This window comes from Pseudophryne corroboree, chromosome 10 (assembly GCF_028390025.1).
Source record: "Pseudophryne corroboree isolate aPseCor3 chromosome 10, aPseCor3.hap2, whole genome shotgun sequence".
Taxonomy (NCBI): domain Eukaryota; kingdom Metazoa; phylum Chordata; class Amphibia; order Anura; family Myobatrachidae; genus Pseudophryne; species Pseudophryne corroboree.
The window spans coordinates 71,403,778-71,422,431 of NC_086453.1; the positions used below are offsets into that span (position 1 = coordinate 71,403,778).

At 46.4% G+C, this 18,654-nt stretch overlaps 1 protein-coding gene across 1 annotated transcript in view; it reads left to right on the forward strand.

Moving 5' to 3' along the window:
* The window catches only part of LOC134967024 (phospholipase A2 inhibitor and Ly6/PLAUR domain-containing protein-like), a 50,649-nt gene extending 45,334 nt beyond the window's left edge, over positions 1-5,315 (forward strand). The window contains exon 5 of the mRNA XM_063944016.1: positions 5,139-5,315. Coding sequence (XP_063800086.1) covers positions 5,139-5,272 — 134 coding nt within the window. The 3' untranslated portion in view covers positions 5,273-5,315. The remainder of the gene's footprint in view (positions 1-5,138) is intronic.
* Positions 5,316-18,654: the final 13,339 nt, after the last annotated feature.

The window sequence follows — 18,654 nt, forward strand, 5'->3', positions numbered from 1 at the left end:
GCAGGCTCCAACCGATGCCCGGAGGAGCCCCATTTCAGCCTTGGAGGGGCGATTGGAGGAACGGGAGACTGGAAGTCCCAGTAAGACTACGCTTCCCCCGTCTGCCACAGGGGGGCGCTGCGCCAGGGGAGAGGTAGCCGGCCCAAGCCCAGTCCGCAGGCTCCAACCGAAGCCCTGAGGAGCCCCATTTCAGCCTCGGAAGGGAGATCGGAGGAACGAAAGACTGGAAGTCCCGGTGGGACTGCGCTTCCCCCGTCTGCCACAGGGGGGCGCTGCGCCAGGGGAGAGGGAGCCGGTCCAAGCCTGGTCCGCGGGCTCCAACCGATGCCCAGAGGAGCCCCATTTCGGCATCGGAGCCCTGGCTGGGTTGCCTCTGAAAGGGAAGACCTCTCTCTATTGTTCAGCCTGTATTCAGTCTCTGAGCTCCAAGGCATTTTTGTCACAGATCCTTATCTGCAGTTCCAGCCTCTCAGCCACATCACCATTCCCTGAGGATCTGGCCATATCAATATGCCCGAGGGGTTCTTTTCAGGGTAGCAGATCGGGTGGAGCGCGCGTCATTCTTGTGGGCCATGCTCAGATTTTACCCTAGCTCCTGGAAACGTGTCCAGGCACGAGGGATACAAACTCATTTGGGGGAGTTCCAGAATGGGAAATTCAACACTTTTTATCGAGATAAGTCGAATAGCTCCTCTCCAGTGCCCGTGAAAATTATAAGAAGGGCCCTGGCTAGAGCCCGTACTGGGGAAAGTGGGAGGGAGCACGTGCGGCGCCCCCCGTTGGCTGCCGGGCGGAACTGCAGCGGGGCCCCAAAATTATTGGAAGGCGCCTCGGGTCTCCAAAATTATGTGGAGGCGCCCTGTCTGCTGCTCCTGCAGGGGGGCAGATGGAGGGGGCACGCGCGGCACCCCCCGGTGGCCGCTGGGCAGAACTGCAGCGGGGCCCCAAAAATTATGGGAATGCACCCTGGGTCCCCAAAATTACGGTGAGGCGCCCTGACTGCTGCTCCTGCAGGGGGCAGAGGGAGGGGGCACGTGCGGCGCCCCCGGTGGCTGCCGGGTGGAACTGCAGCGGGGCCCCAAAATTAATGGAAGGCGCCCCGGGTCCCCAAAATAATGGGGAGGGGGAGGCTCCCTGTCTGCTGCTCCTGCAGGGGGCAGATGGAGGGGGCATGCACGGCACCCCCGGTGGCCGCTGGGCAGAACTGCAGTGGGGCCCCCAAAATTATGGGAATGCACCCCGGGTCCCCAAAATTACGGTGAGGCGCCCTGACTGCTGCTCCTGCAGGGGGCAGAGGGAGGGGGCACGTGCGGCGCCCCCGGTGGCTGCCAGGTGGAACTGCAGCGGGGCCCCAAAATTATTGGAAGGTGCCCCGGGTCCCCAAAATTATGGGGAGGTGCCCTGTCTGCTGCTCCTGCAGGGGGCAGATGGAGGGGGCACGTGCAGCGCCCCCCAGTGGCCGCTGGGCATAACTGCAGCGGGGCCCAAAAAATTATGGGAATGCACCCGGGTCCCCAAAATTATGGAGAGGCACTCTGGCTGCTTCTCCTGCAGGGGGGAGATGGAGGGGGCATGTGCGGTGCCCCCCGGTGGCCACCGGGCAAATCTGCAGCAGAGCCCCAGAATTATTGGATGGCGCCCCGGGTCCCCAAAATTACAGGGAGGCACACTGTCTGTTGCTCCTGCAGTAGCACACATGGTGCCCCCTGGTGGCCACCAGGTGGAACTGCAGTGGGGCCCCAAAATTATTAGAAGGCCTCCCGGGTCCCCAAAATTACAGGGAGGCACCCTGTATGCTGCTCCTTAAGGGAAAGGGGGAATGCGCAGCACCCCCGGTGGCTGCCTGGTGGAACTGCAGTGGGCCCCTAAAATATATAAATCTATATTTTTTTAGAGAGCCAATCAGTTGCTTTAACACATAATCTGCATTGCACACACATACACACAGTATGGTCTGGCAAATGTGATTCTCGAGGACATGCCCGATTTTGATGCTGGGTAGTTGGGACATGCCCTTACTATCACCTCATGGGGTCTGACTTGTGGGGACCTCATTTCAGGTCCCCACCATGTTGAAAGTCCCACCAGTGTTGGTGTGCTGTCCGGTCTGTGTCCCCATAAGGATAGGAATACGAGTGCACACACACACACACACACAACACATTTCTCTTCCGACACTTACCTAGTCTGGCTGGCCGTCACTGCAATGCTTACGCTCCCACTGTTCAGCTGCCTGGTTCCGTGTAGCTCCACCCCTCTTTCCTGTGTAGCTCCACCCTCATGTTGTCATAGCTCCTCCCCTTCTTCAGGACCCACACTGCACACACATAGCCGCTGTCATAGGTGATGGGGGGGGGGAGAAGGCTTTTCGTGCTGCCGGCGCTGCTGCCTGTCATACAGTCACAGGCACAGCAGCCGGCAGCAGCAGCAGGGGGGATAGGGTGGCGCAGTAGTGGGGAAGCAAAGCAGGGAGAGCGCCTCTCTCTAGCCTAGCACCTACCTGCTTTGCATCCCTTCGCTGAGCGGGTAGCGTCAGGCCTGTTCTCACATAATAGTCAGGTAGCAGCACACACTCCTCCGTCTCATTCCTATTTACAGCTTCCCCTAACTTACTCCATACAGTGTGTTACACTGGCCAGTACCATGCTCTGGTACAATAGCCTCTCCCCGCCGCCAATATCAACTGCCCACCCTTTGACTGTCAGCTCCTCAGAGAAAGCTGATCAATGGCCCTAAGCTCCTCTCTCAGTTATGAGGAGCCATCAGCAGGTTCCATCAGAACTCCCTGCTCTCCAGCTGTGCCTGCCACTGCATCACCTTGAGCTTGTTCCATCAGTGACAGGATACTGCGGGTAACCATAAGGAGGGTGTGCGATCCTGAAATGCCAGCTCCCCCTCCCACTCTGGTGCATTTCTATTGGTCCGTGTGACCACAACCCGCTTCTTCCAGTTTCTCCTCAGCCACACAAACCCGGCAGGGCCACTGCCAGTTGAAAAAAATATACATCCTGTCTGCGGGCCCCTGGGACCCACCGGGTCCTAGGCACCCGCCTAGGTAGCCTAGCAGTAAATTTGCGTCTGCGGCTGGAGCTCCAAGCCTCCGGCCAAATTCACACTTTTTTTAAAGCAGCAAATGTTTACAAGGCAAAACCGGCTCGCAAGCCATTACATCCGGCGCCACATATGGATTTTCTGTGTCCCTGTGTATTAGGTTGCGAAACCTGTTTAGGAACTCAATGCAAGGGCAACTAGTAGACTGTATCAATGTACCCAACTAGGAGACCAAAGTAAGTACTGTATTCTACAGGTATGTAGATATAGCAGAGTCACCAAGCCTTACCCTAACTTAACTTCATCAGAGGGCCGTCTTTAGTGACATTTCCCTTCAGATAAATAGCTGGCACCATCTTACCAGTAATATATTCAGAAAGATGGCGCCCACACATCGAAAGAGAAGACTCTGGCACTGTGCTCTCTAGTGCACATGCACCAGCTTCCCAAATATCACTGGAAGATGGCACTGGCTGAAGAGGAGGGACCCGCATCTAACAAGTAAGGTAGGAAGTGGGTGCCCCCCTCCCCTGATTAGAATGGTGCCCCATGTGGAGCGCACCATTTTCTTACTTTTTAGGGGGTCATGCCCCCATTCATTACCGGGGCTTGGCATGGCTGTCATCACCCCTGTCTTTAAGGACTAGACTGTCTCCACCACCTCAGCTCCCATGGGTGCTACACTTTGGGCTTTGGGATGAAATTATGAAGACTGTTACATACCCAAAAGAGACAGCTGGACTATCTGTCAACACATATAATTATGTGTGGTCCATAGATGGAGGATGACAGTGACTTTGACGCAGGCATGTCCGGAACATAGGCGGGGTGGGCCACGGTGGCTGTGATGTCACATGCATCCGCTGCACCCCAAAACATGGCGGTCGGGCATCTTCCTTCACAGCTAGACTGCAAAGGCAGAGGGATACCCTTATCATGCAAGCGCTTCGTTGTATAGCGAAACACTCACATTTTAGTGTAAAGAGTTGTAGTTGTGCAATTTTTCGCACAACTACAACTCATGCTGAATCAGGACCTAAGTTAGATGTAGAGTCACAGTGTCCTCAGTGACACAAGGATGTCTGGATCTGGGTCCTTCCCCTCACTTGGCTTATGGCTGGATATAAATCAGGAATTTGCAGATGCCTGATGTGATAATCCTACAAATGCCTTGTTGCAGTCCTTTGTAATTATTTTATTTCATTTTGTTAGTGTGTTATTATACTTTAGTTGTTGTTACTGTGATGTTTTATTACTCTATTGTAGCTACCATTTTACTGTAACACCTGACATCTAAATACTGTGTCTTTACAGTACATCTAAAAGATGGCTTGTGGGGTTGGGTAAATTAACAAGATTGGGTCTTTGCAAATGTACCTATAATTAGCGGTGGCTCCTAAATATGCGGAAGAGGGGGGCTGCCGCTGCCGGGTCCGCCCGCCGGTGGAGGCGGAGAGCCCCTGCTGCAGCCTCCACTGACTGGATCCCAGCACCTTCAGAATGAACCTGATAGGAGTGAGTACCACGCATGCACACAAGCGACCGCTTGGCTGCGCTTGTGCAAAACCATGGCTTCTATGACCTGCATCGGCTGCAGTTCATAGAAGCTGGCTAGGGCTGATGAGGCAGGGAGCTGGCTTCCTAAAGGATGCCAGCTCTCTGCCTATCACAACCCGGTCTGGCAGTCCCGGAGGGAGGAAACACCTCCCAATGGGACTGCCTGTAGTATCTGTGACTTGCAGTTAGGACTTCCAATAGAAAGTCACTACCGGTCACAGTGAAGCCAGTGCAGTCTCACGGGCTGCATTTGGCTTCACTGACAGTAAGCTGGGTGCCGGATTTTACCTGGGGGGCTACAGTCCTGCAGCCCACAGGTAAAAATCGCCACTGTGGCTATAATTTAAGTCACACCATGACACTCACTATGTTGTGGTAAGAGGTCAGTTAATGGAACACATATACAGTAACTTGAAAATAGTATTTTCCTTTATGACAAGTGAGATATATTTTAAAGTGGCTTTTACTAGGTATTTGATACATATTGATAATAATTGTTTTTGTTTTTTCATCTTGATCTCTTTTTGCAGGAAAAGCAATAAGGGATTATGCTTTCTCTGGCTGTGCCACGCCGGAATTATGTGAAGTTGCGATGCGTTATTTAATAGGATCTGTGGCATATAATCCAAATGGGCTGAGTTGTAAAGATGCATTGAAAATCTGAGATGCAATTGCAGTAAAATAAAAAGAATTGCACATCAAACATGCACAGTTGTGTAGCTGCGTCTTCATTGCTAATCTGTTACTAACACAACTGACCACAGAACTGGCTGTTCCACAATTTAGTCATTTTTGAAAGATCAGAGCACCCCAAACATAAAGTTGTATATAGGGATCAATCAGATTCTAGCTATCATTACGTAGTGCATTCTATGAAATTATAGCTAGAATGAGATTGGATGATATGGGCAACATCTCTACTTGCCCACTTTTTGAAGGTTTGATACATATCCCAGTTAGTACCTAAAGCTAACAGCAAACATGATCCATTTACTAGGCCACATTGGTCTGTTCAATGGGGCAAATTTGTCATGTGTAGTGAACATGACCTAAGATATGAGATCAGGACCAAGCAGTATGAGCTTCCACACCATGGGAACAGTAAGGTCCAAATGCCTCAAGCTGGTCTTCACTGTCATGACATGAGACCAAAATCATTACCAATTTGTGGGCAGAGTAGTAGACCTGAGGATAGCACATAAACTTGACAATCGGCTACATGCTAATGTAATAGACAAAAACAGACAACATTTTTACTCAGTGTAATAGATAAATATACAGTGGGGCAAAAACGTATTTGGACAGCAACCGTGTGATGTTATTTCCATCATAGATACACTTCAACTGTGAGAGACAGAATCTGAAAAAAACAAAAAAACAGGAAATCACATTGTATGATTTTTAAACAATTTATTAGTATATTCTTGCGGAAAATAAATACTTGGACAATCAAAAAGTTTAACTCAATAATATAACCTTGGTTGGCAATTACAGAGGTCAAACGTTTCCTGTAGTTCTTGACCAGGTTTGCACACACTGTAGCAGGTACAGTATTTTGGCCCACTCTTCCATGCAGATCTTCTCTAGATCTGTCATGTTTTGGGGCTGTCGCCGGGCAACACGGACTTTCAACTCCATCCACAGATTTTCTATTGGGTTGAGGTCTGGAGACTGGCTAGGCCACTCCAGAACCTTGAAATGCTTCTTACGGAGCCACTCCTTAGATGCCTGGATGGTGTGTTGGGGTCATTGTCATGCTGGAAGACCAAGCCACATTCCATCTTCAATGCTCTTACTGAAGGAAGGAGGTTTTTGCCGAAAAGCTCACGATACATGGTCCCATTCATCCTCTCCTTAATATGGATCGCCCTGTCCCCTTTGCAGAAAAGCAGCCCCAAAGCATGATGTTTCCACCATGCTTCACAGTGGGTATGGTGTTCTTGGGATGCCATTCATCATTCTTCTCCCTCCAAACACGGCGAGTGGAGTTTATACCAAAAAGTTAAATTTTGCTCTCATCTGACCACATTACATTCTGCCAATCCTCCTCTGGATCATCCAGATGGTCACTGGCAAACTTTAGACGGGCCTGGACATGTGCTGGCTTAAGCGGGGGGACCATTCGGGTGCTGCAGGATTTCAATCCATGACGACATAGTGTGTTACTAATGATAACCTTTGTGACTGTGGTCCCAGCTCTCTGGAGGTCATTGACCAGGTCCCCACGTGTAGTTCTGGGCTGATTCCTCACCGTACTCAAAATCATTGATACCCCACGAGGTGAGATCTTGCATGGAGCCCCATGTCGAGGGAGATTGTCAGTGATCTTGTATGTCTTCCATTTTTTAATAATTGCACCAACAGTTGATCTTTTCTCACCAAGCTGCTTGCCTATTGTCGAGTAGCTCATCCCAGCCTTGTGCAGCTCTACAATTTTGTCCCTGGCATCCTTAGACAGCATTCTGGTCTTGGCCATGGTGGAGAGGTAGCAGTCTGAGTGTGTGAGGGTGTGGACAGGTGTCTTTTATACAGATAACCAGTTCAAACTGGTGCCATTAATACAGATAACGAGTGGAGGATAGAAGAGCTTCTTAAAGAAGAAGTAACAGATCTGTGAGAGTCAGAAATCTTGCTGCTTGGTAGGTGTCCAAATATTTATTTTCCACAAGAAAATACAAGTAAATTGTTTAAAAATCATACAATGTGATTTCCTGTTTTGTTTTGTTTTTTGTGTTTTTTTTTTTTTTTTTTTCAGATTCCGTCTCTCACAGTTGAAGTGTACCTATGATGGAAATTACAGACATCTCTCATCTTTTTAAGTGGGTGAACTTGCACAGTCGGTTGCTGTCCAAATACTTTTTTGTCCCACTATATATGGATATATAGATATATAGATATAGATATATATACAGGTTGAGTATCCCTTATCCAAAATGCTTGGGACCAGAGGTATTTTGGATATCGGATTTTTCCGTATTTTGGAATAATTGCATACCATAATGAGATATCATGGCAATGGGACCTAAATCTAAGCACAGAATGCATTTATGTTTTATATGCACCTTATACACACAGCCTGAAGGTAATTTTAGCCAATATTTTTTATAACTCTGTGCAATAAACAAAGTGTGTCTACATTCACACAATTCATTTATGTTTCATATACACCTTATACACACAGCCTGAAGGTCATTTAATACAATATTTTTAATAACTGTGTGTATTAAACAAAGTTTGTGTACACTGAGCCATCAGAAAACAAAAGTTTCACTATCTCACTCTCGCTCAAAAAAGTCCGTATTTCGGATATTTGGATATGGGATACTCAACCTGTATATAGATATAGAGAGAGAGAGAGAATTGCTGTCTTATTAAGTTGCTGAATTAAAGTTTCATTTTAAAGATAATTTTCTTAATATATGTTGATTTGTGCATGGCAATGCTGCCTCTTTCTTTCATGTCATACAATCTGCTGGATTCTACAAGAAAGTAGAGGTAGCGGTCTCCAATTGCATGAAAAGAGATTTTTGATAGCAAAAAGCCTAAGGGTCCCATTTATCATGGATTACATATTGAATGCGATCTGCGTGGAATCTTACCACCCAGGATCGTATTGCAATATGCGATCCAATCAGATGAATGTATCACCTGGCATCCGCACGGGCAGGGGCACCGGAAGGAGCCCGCCCGTGCAATGTTCTCTGCGTGAAACCTGTGTATATGTGGTCACACGTGAGTGCGATGCACTGAGGCATTTCCGGTGGAGGATTTCTGGGGAACCCAGCCGGATCTACTTTCCCAGATCTGCAGCCCATTGGCTACAATAGACTTCCGCAGTTAAAAGGTTGCAGTAGTTGTGGGAAACAGTAACGGGAATCAGGGGCCTGGATGCAGTGGGCAACGCCATCTTCAGATGGTATTTTCCTATAGAAGCCTATGGATTTCTTTCACATTTCACTGCTGAGAGAGAGCCAACCGGAGCCCTCCTAGTGCCAACTGCAGCGCACGCATCACTCTTACTGCAAGAGCTGTCCTTCATGATGTTCTTCACGCATACGGCGTTAGTAAACACTGCTATGCATATGGAGAGTAGTGGGATACATCGCAAGCAATATGCGATACTTGCTGCATCCACCCAGTGAATCAAGATCATAAATCTATTCTATACACAATTTGATAATTAAAAGAAATCAAGAGTTTTGGTGACATATCTGGAAGAAATGCTTCATACGGTTAACAAACAGACAAACTGTACTGTGTGTGTGTGTGTGTGTGTGTGTGTGTGTGCGTGTGTGTGTGTGTGTGTATATATATATATATATATATATATATATATATACACACAAATATCCTTTGTTAGTTTTTTATTTTAAGATTGTACTGTATGTTGAATACAACCTACCTCTTGCAGCACTTTACATTCTCTCAACACAAGAAGATTAGCAACTTAAATACAATCGTGTCGGGGAAAGCTCAGCTTGGTGTGGTCGTATCTGAAGCAACCAGGCCAGATGATGGATTAGATATATTTTTAAGACTGGTGGAACTACAGAACTCAGGAGATCCATGGAGAGGAGAGATCCTAAGGGGTCTACAGAGGAACTGAGGGCCTAATTCATATTTGTACATAAACCCGATGGCTAGTTTCAGCTATTGTCGGTACACCTCGATAGTTTGCTAGAACCTTGTGATTGGCTGCCATAATTATCTTCTTGACACTGCTGCATTAATAAACAGGTTGAATGCGATCCCTGAGATTCCCCTGAATAGCTTTTTATGCAGTGTTGACATTTCACGTTTGTACACTGTTCCAAATGCTGATGGTCTCCATGCGGTGTATAAATTGATTTCTGATAATGTACTGTACGCAGCGCCTGATGTGAGACTTGTTACTGCATTATTAGAGATGATAATAACTCATATTTACTTTATGTACAATTTATGTAGGATGGTACATTTTTCCTCCAACTGGCAGGCTGTGCGATGGGTCAAATGTGTCCGCATCATATGCCAATTCATATAAGTTCCAGGCTGAGAGTGAGATCTGTTTTGAAAATGTGGAGGTGTCTAGTCACACAGCCTTATATGTAAGGTACATTGATGATTTACTGGTGATATGGATAGGTACCAGGGACCAATTTATCACATTTGTTGATACACATAATTCATTTGTTAGTCCCATTAAAATCATCTACACTATTGGATGCCAGTATACTAGATTTTCTGGATGCACAAATTACATTGAATGAGGGTGTCACTAGTACGAGCCTCAGCCATAATCCTACAGATAGAAACACTATCTTACACATGGGTAGTTTCCATCCTAAACTGCTGAAATATGGCCTTCCTTACTCCCAATGTACAGAGAATTTGCAGTGATTTGGGGATGGCTGAGAATCATATTGATGATTTGATTAAAAAACTATTGTTTAGGGGTTATGAAGTTCGGTTTCTACAGAAAGCCAAAGCTCGGGTTATTTCAATACCTAGGGAACAACTACTTAAATAGAAGGTCAAAAATGTTAGTTCTAATCATATGCCATTGATGAATGTGGCCAGTGGCATTATCAGAAGTTACTAAACAACTACGGCCTATGTTGAAATCTGATAGTGACCTTAATTTGCCCACTTCTGATATATCTGGTACTCCAAAAACACCAGGAATTGGGTTGTCAAAACTGACATTATAAATCTTATCCAGAGTGAGTCCACTAATTTTCTTGACCTTTAGAATGGCTGTTATACATGTCTGAATTGTACCATATGTACTGTAGGTACACGCACCATTCATTGACTAGATTCACGTTACAAAATGGTGATAGCGGCCCACATGTGGTGGACCATTTCCAACAGGCAGGTCTTGGTATGTCTACCCTTAGATACATGATCATTGATCAAATCCCTTCTTCTATTAGGGGACACAATTAGAATCTCATATATAGAAAAAGATGAGAAATTGGGCGCACCTTTATAAAGTGATCAAATCTATTAATATGGTCACCTTGATTATATAAATTAGCAGCTCTTATAGGACAATCTGGGTGTGTATTAAATTAAGCACAGCAATTGTTACTTCATCTATACAGCAACAAGGAAGAAGCACTTTAAAGCATAATAGTGTTTATTTACATAGAAAATTATAATTACACACCAATTTTAACAAGTCAAATATGATAAAATAAAGAAATATCAGCAATTTAAAGCAAATAAAAGCTGCAGCATTTGTTTAAAACTATTGGTGTCCGAGTTGTTTATTTGTAACTGATTAATGTCCGTTTGAATACCAAACAACTTTGTATCAGTCTTGTTTAATCAAAGTCCCGGACTTTCAAAAGACATCCCGCAAGGAACGCTATGCTCAAGCCCCCAGTAATGCTTGAATGTATCTCTCCACAGTGGCTGATCAGAGCTGCAGTCAAGCAGACCTTGCGCCGAGCGCTTAGATTTAGTTCACTGCCGCCTCAATTGCGCTGATGTTACAGTAAGTCATCTATTAAGCGTCTATAGAGGCTGGTGGCCGGTGTTATTGTGACTTATGGTCCTGACTCAGCTCGTTACGGGCGGAGGGCGTATCTAAACTAAAAAACGCTCAATATATTATCCACGGACAGACATACACACACACGCTCTCTAAGCATTTCTCCGCTGCAACAAATCTGCAGTTTCCTCAGGAGTTGTATAACGGTATCCTACTTGGGTAGATATTTATACTGGCTGCAGCCAATCATTATCTTTCTTACGGAGAGTCACCTGTGGTGATTACTAATGAGCCCAGCACTAATAATCAAATGATGGATTATTCACACACATATATTATAATGATATATAAAAGGCTGACATATATTTAACATACAAATATATACAGTATAGACCTAAGAGCAGCAGCAAATTTGTTAGCTAATGTGCAAAACCATGTGCAGTGCAGGTGGGGCAGATGTAACATGTGCAGAGAGAGTTAGATATGGGTGGGCTATATTGATTCTGTGCATGGTAAATACTGGCTGCTTTATTTTTATACTGCAATAGATTTCAGTATGAACCCAAATCTAACTCTCTCTGCACATGTTATATCTGTCCCGTCCCCCCCGCAGTGCAAATGTTTTTGCCCATTTGCTAACAAATTAGCTGTTGCGATCAGGTCTGAATTAGGCCCTATGTAGACATGCATACATTGGCATCACAGAGAAATTTTTATTTGCATTTATTTAACAAATATTTCTATATAGATATAAACATACCTCCCAAGATCTGGAGGCTGCGACCCGGGACTCCATGCCAAAAGGGGCGTAGTCTACCAAAAGGGGGCGTGGCTTCATGTGAATGACATGATCGCGAGCCATGTCTCCCATTTCCGTCACAGTGGGGGCACGGCCAGCACTCTGTGAGCTGCTGCCTCACTGGAATAGATGCTGCGTACATGTGCACAAAGTCTATTCACCACTGCTCTGCTCTGAACTGAGAAGAGCACCGAGTGATAAGGAGCCTCCCAACTGCCAGGTGACATCTTACTCCCCGCGTTAGGGATTACCGTGCCACAAACCCCCCACAAAATAAAATAGTATAGGAAATATAGATATTGTTACATAGACTGTTTTCACCAAAAACAAGTGGAACAATAATAGAATGATGGAATAGAAGATATACAGGATTACAAGAAGTCAACTCACATGGGACTTCCCAATCACAATGTAAAATGGGATTTCCCAATCACAGTGTCACCCTCTAAACATATATAATTAAGTTTAAGTCATGAATACACAGCTTTCTGTAAAGCCATACATATTACTTGTAAACGTCATTTTTAGAGGAGAGCTACCATAGCTCTCGTAATCAGGCTCCAGACCATCAAAGCACAGATCACAGGATTGAGACCCAGGGCCTAATTCAAATCTGATCGTAGCAGCAAATTTGTTAGCAGATGGGCAAAACCATGTGTACTGCAGGTGGGGCAGATATAACATGTGCAGAGAAAGTTAGATTTGGGTGGGTTAATAGGATTTTGTCTTTTCTCGTAGTCTGTAGAGGATACTGTGGTCCACATTAGTACCATGGGGTATAGACGGGTCCACCAGGAGCCATTGGCACATTAAGAGTTTGAGAGTGTGGGCTGGCTCCTCCCTCTATGCCCCTCCTACCAGACTCAGTCTAGAAACTGTGCCCGAGGAGATGGACATCTTCAAGAGAAGGATTTTACACAGATAGTGGCGAGATTCACACCAGCTCACACATACAAGGCACATCAAGCTAACTAGCTTAAAACTCAGCAACTGCTGGAACATTACTTACCAAGTAACAATGCAGTACTTAACTAAAATGAAGTTGAACTGAACCAAATATCGAAAGCAGGAAAACGAAGCGCTGGGCGGGCGCCCAGCATCCTCTATGGACTACGAGAAAAGGATTTACCGGTAGGTAACCAAAATCCTATTTTCTCTTACATCCTAGAGGATGCTGGGGTCCACATTAGTACCATGGGGATGTACCAAAGCTCCCAGAACGGGAGGGAGAGCGCGGAGGCTCCTGCAGAACTGATAGACCAAACTTCAGGTCCTCAGAGGCCAAAGTATCGAACTTGTAGAACTTTGCAAACATGTTCGACCCAGACCAAGTTGCTGCTCAGCAAAGCTGTAATGCCGAGAAATACCGGGCAGCCGTCCAGGAAGACTCCACCTTACGAGTAGAGTGGGCCTTAACAGACGTAGGACACGGCAATCCTGCCGTAGAATACGCATGCTGGATAGTGAACCTGATCCAGCAAGAGATCATCTGCTTAGAAGCAGTACACCCCATTTTTTTGGGATCATACAGGACAAACAGAGTCCAATCTTCTGTGACGAGCAGTCCTCTTCACATAGATTTTCAGGCCCTGACAACATCCAAGGACTTCGATGAAATTGAGGAGTCAGTAGCAACTGGCACCACAATAGGTTGGTTGATATGAAATGTCTACACAACCTTTGGAAGGAACTGCTGACGTGTCCGGAGTTCAGCTCTATCTTCGTGGAAGATCAAGTATCGGCTTTTACAGGACAAAGCCCCTAACTCCAACACACGTCTAGCAGAAGCTAAGGTCAACAAAGTGACAGCCTTCCATTTAAAGAAACTTGACATCAACCTCCTATAGAGGCTCAAACCAGTCCGACTGGAGGAACTGCACCACCACAATAAGATACCAAGGCACTGTCGGCGGTACAAAGGGAGGTTGGATGTGCAGAACTCCCTTCAAAAAAGTCGGAACCTCAGGGAGGGCAGCCAACTGTTTCTGGAAGAAAATGGATTGGGGACCGAAATTTGCAGGTGGCTGCCAAACACTCTAACATCGGCCCTGACCATACATCTCAAGCACAAATGCCAGAATCCCGATTGTCAGCATCCCAAACGGAAGTATGCTGGGGTGGTTGAACTGTGGGGGATGGGAGGGAGGTGAGGTTTAGGCACTAGGGGGTGGATTAGGGTGAGGCTTATGGGGGGAGGGTTAGGTTTAGGCACTAAGAAGTTAGGGTGAGGACGTGGGGGATGGTGAGGGCTAGGCTGCAGGTAGGGAGGGTTAGGGAAGTAGGAGGAGATGGTAACTATACTTACTCACCAGGATCCTGACCATTGGCATGGTAAGTGCTGGGATCCCATTCCCAACACATGAGGTACACTCAGCATTCCAACCAGTAGGGCAATGCTATTATAGAACACAAAGATGAGCCTGCTCTGGTGATTCTCCTCAATTTCTGTCAAAATTCATAACTCAGCGTTTAGGGAAAAAGTTGGGTACTGCATCATTATGATTTATCCCTGAGGTCCGAGGCTTCACAGCAGAATTTTGCATGGGTAGCAATCACTTCTCCCCTTATGGAGCTCACTTCATGTTTTTAATAAGCACAAGATTCTAAATGCAGATGAGGCGTAATGAAGTTCTGCAGTGAAGCGACGATTCTAGAATCTTCTACCATGTGTGATATTATGAAATACTGCATGAGGTGATACGCCAATATTTGTTCATATTTTGGAAGCCAGGCTGTGGTCATTACACACATCAACATCTAAACCAGCAAGCCACTCTTTACATGCTGTGTGCAATTCTCCACTTCCTTTTAATTTTTATGCAAATCCCGCTGTGCCTATTTCCCTAGCCAAACAATGGCAAAAATAAAAAATTTCAGAAGGTATCTCTTGCCAAAGAACGTCAAAGAAAACAGAACTCTTGGCACATTGTCATATAGAAAAAGGTATAAGTTTCAGTTCTGCAGTGGGAGACTCACAACACAAGAGACACAGAAGATACAAGATTTACTAATCTACATATTACTGCAACATCATTCACCATGAAGCTTGTCCCCGTCTTCATAACAGTCATTGCTGGATTTATTGCTACAGGTGAGTGATTAAACCATCCCATAATTTTATTGCTGGCAAATTAGTTGTCTGCCTCAGACTTTATAGCATAGATACATATATTCAAGCCAACTCTGTTTTGGTTGTGCAAAGAACACATCCATAATGAAGATCAATGCTCTCAAATATAGCTGTTCAATCAAGCAGTTTTCACAGGAAGATTGCAAATAAAAGCACCAAGGACAAACATGTTTGGATAACACTGTACTGGAGAGAAGAATACAGTGACATAAGGACAGTACTGTATGTAAGTCACTACTGGTGCTACTTGAACTTGTGTTAATGCTAGAGATGAGCGCCTGAAATTTTTCGGGTTTTGTGTTTTGGTTTTGGGTTCGGTTCCGCGGCCGTGTTTTGGGTTCGAACGCGTTTTGGCAAAACCTCACCGAATTTTTTTTGTCGGATTCGGGTGTGTTTTGGATTCGGGTGTTTTTTTCAAAAAACACTAAAAAACAGCTTAAATCATAGAATTTGGGGGTCATTTTGATCCCAAAGTATTATTAACCTCAAAAACCATAATTTACACTCATTTTCAGTCTATTCTGAATACCTCACACCTCACAATATTATTTTTAGTCCTAAAATTTGCACCGAGGTCGCTGTGTGAGTAAGATAAGCGACCCTAGTGGCCGACACAAACACCGGGCCCATCTAGGAGTGGCACTGCAGTGTCACGCAGGATGTCCCTTCCAAAAAACCCTCCCCAAACAGCACATGACGCAAAGAAAAAAAGAGGCGCAATGAGGTAGCTGTGTGAGTAAGATTAGCGACCCTAGTGGCCGACACAAACACCGGGCCCATCTAGGAGTGGCACTGCAGTGTCACGCAGGATGGCCCTTCCAAAAAACCCTCCCCAAACAGCACATGACGCAAAGAAAAAAAGAGGCGCAATGAGGTAGCTGTGTGAGTAAGATTAGCGACCCTAGTGGCCGACACAAACACCGGGCCCATCTAGGAGTGGCACTGCAGTGTCACGCAGGATGTCCCTTCCAAAAAACCCTCCCCAAACAGCACAACGCAAAGAAAAAAAGAGGCGCAATGAGGTAGCTGTGTGAGTAAGATTAGCGACCCTAGTGGCCGACACAAACACCGGGCCCATCTAGGAGTGGCACTGCAGTGTCACGCAGGATGTCCCTTCCAAAAAACCCTCCCCAAACAGCACATGACGCAAAGAAAAAAAGAGGCGCAATGAGGTAGCTGACTGTGTGAGTAAGATTAGCGACCCTAGTGGCCGACACAAACACCGGGCCCATCTAGGAGTGGCACTGCAGTGTCACGCAGGATGTCCCTTCCAAAAAACCCTCCCCAATCAGCACATGATGCAAAGAAAAAGAAAAGAAAAAAGAGGTGCAAGATGGAATTGTCCTTGGGCCCTCCCACCCACCCTTATGTTGTATAAACAAAACAGGACATGCACACTTTAACCAACCCATCATTTCAGTGACAGGGTCTGCCACACGACTGTGACTGATATGACGGGTTGGTTTGGACCCCCCCCAAAAAAGAAGCAATTAATCTCTCCTTGCACAAACTGGCTCTACAGAGGCAAGATGTCCACCTCATCTTCACCCTCCGATATATCACCGTGTACATCCCCCTCCTCACAGATTATCAATTCGTCCCCACTGGAATCCACCATCTCAGCTCCCTGTGTACTTTGTGGAGGCAATTGCTGCTGGTCAATGTCTCCGCGGAGGAATTGATTATAATTAATTTTAATGAACATCATCTTCTCCACATTTTCTGGATGTAACCTCGTACGCCGATTGCTGACAAGGTGAGCGGCGGCACTAAACACTCTTTCGGAGTACACACTTGTGGGAGGGCAACTTAGGTAGAATAAAGCCAGTTTGTGCAAGGGCCTCCAAATTGCCTCTTTTTCCTGCCAGTATAAGTACGGACTGTGTGACGTGCCTACTTGGATGCGGTCACTCATATAATCCTCCACCATTCTATCAATGTTGAGAGAATCATATGCAGTGACAGTAGACGACATGTCCGTAATCGTTGTCAGGTCCTTCAGTCCGGACCAGATGTCAGCATCAGCAGTCGCTCCAGACTGCCCTGCATCACCGCCAGCGGGTGGGCTCGGAATTCTGAGCCTTTTCCTCGCACCCCCAGTTGCGGGAGAATGTGAAGGAGGAGATGTTGACAGGTCGCGTTCCGCTTGACTTGACAATTTTGTCACCAGCAGGTCTTTCAACCCCAGCAGACTTGTGTCTGCCGGAAAGAGAGATCCAAGGTAGGCTTTAAATCTAGGATCGAGCACGGTGGCCAAAATGTAGTGCTCTGATTTCAACAGATTGACCACCCGTGAATCCTTGTTAAGCGAATTAAGGGCTCCATCCACAAGTCCCACATGCCTAGCGGAATCGCTCCGTGTTAGCTCCTCCTTCAATGTCTCCAGCTTCTTCTGCAAAAGCCTGATGAGGGGAATGACCTGACTCAGGCTGGCAGTGTCTGAACTGACTTCACGTGTGGCAAGTTCAAAGGGCATCAGAACCTTGCACAACGTTGAAATCATTCTCCACTGCGCTTGAGACAGGTGCATTCCACCTACTATATCGTGCTCAAATGTATAGGCTTGAATGGCCTTTTGCTGCTCCTCCAACCTCTGAAGCATATAGAGGGTTGAATTCCACCTCGTTACCACTTCTTGCTTCAGATGATGGCAGGGCAGGTTCAGTAGTTTTTGGTGGTGCTCCAGTCTTCTGTACGTGGTGCCTGTACGCCGAAAGTGTCCCGCAATTCTTCTGGCCACCGACAGCATCTCTTGCACGCCCCTGTCGTTTTTTAAAAAATTCTGCACCACCAAATTCAAGGTATGTGCAAAACATGGGACGTGCTGGAATTTGCCCATATTTAATGCACACACAATATTGCTGGCGTTGTCCGATGCCACAAATCCACAGGAGAGTCCAATTGGGGTAAGCCATTCCGCGATGATCTTCCTCAGTTGCCGTAAGAGGTTTTCAGCTGTGTGCGTATTCTGGAAAGCGGTGATACAAAGCGTAGCCTGCCTAGGAAAGAGTTGGCGTTTGCGAGATGCTGCTACTGGTGCCGCCGCTGCTGTTCTTGCGGCGGGAGTCCATACATCTACCCAGTGGGCTGTCACAGTCATATAGTCCTGACCCTGCCCTGCTCCACTTGTCCACATGTCCGTGGTTAAGTGGACATTGGGTACAACTGCATTTTTTAGGACACTGGTGAGTCTTTTTCTGACGTCCGTGTACATTCTCGGTATCGCCTGCCTAGAGAAGTGGAACCTAGATGGTATTTGGTAACGGGGGCACACTGCCTCAATAAATTGTCTAGTTCCCTGTGAACTAACGGCGGATACCGGACGCACGTCTAACACCAACATAGTTGTCAAGGCCTCAGTTATCCGCTTTGCAGTAGGATGACTGCTGTGATATTTCATCTTCCTCGCAAAGGACTGTTGAACAGTCAATTGCTTACTGGAAGTAGTACAAGTGGGCTTACGACTTCCCCTCTGGGATGACCATCGACTCCCAGCGGCAACAACAGCAGCGCCAGCAGCAGTAGGCGTTACACGCAAGGATGCATCGGAGGAATCCCAGGCAGGAGAGGACTCGTCAGAATTGCCAGTGACATGGCCTGCAGGACTATTGGCATTCCTGGGGAAGGAGGAAATTGACA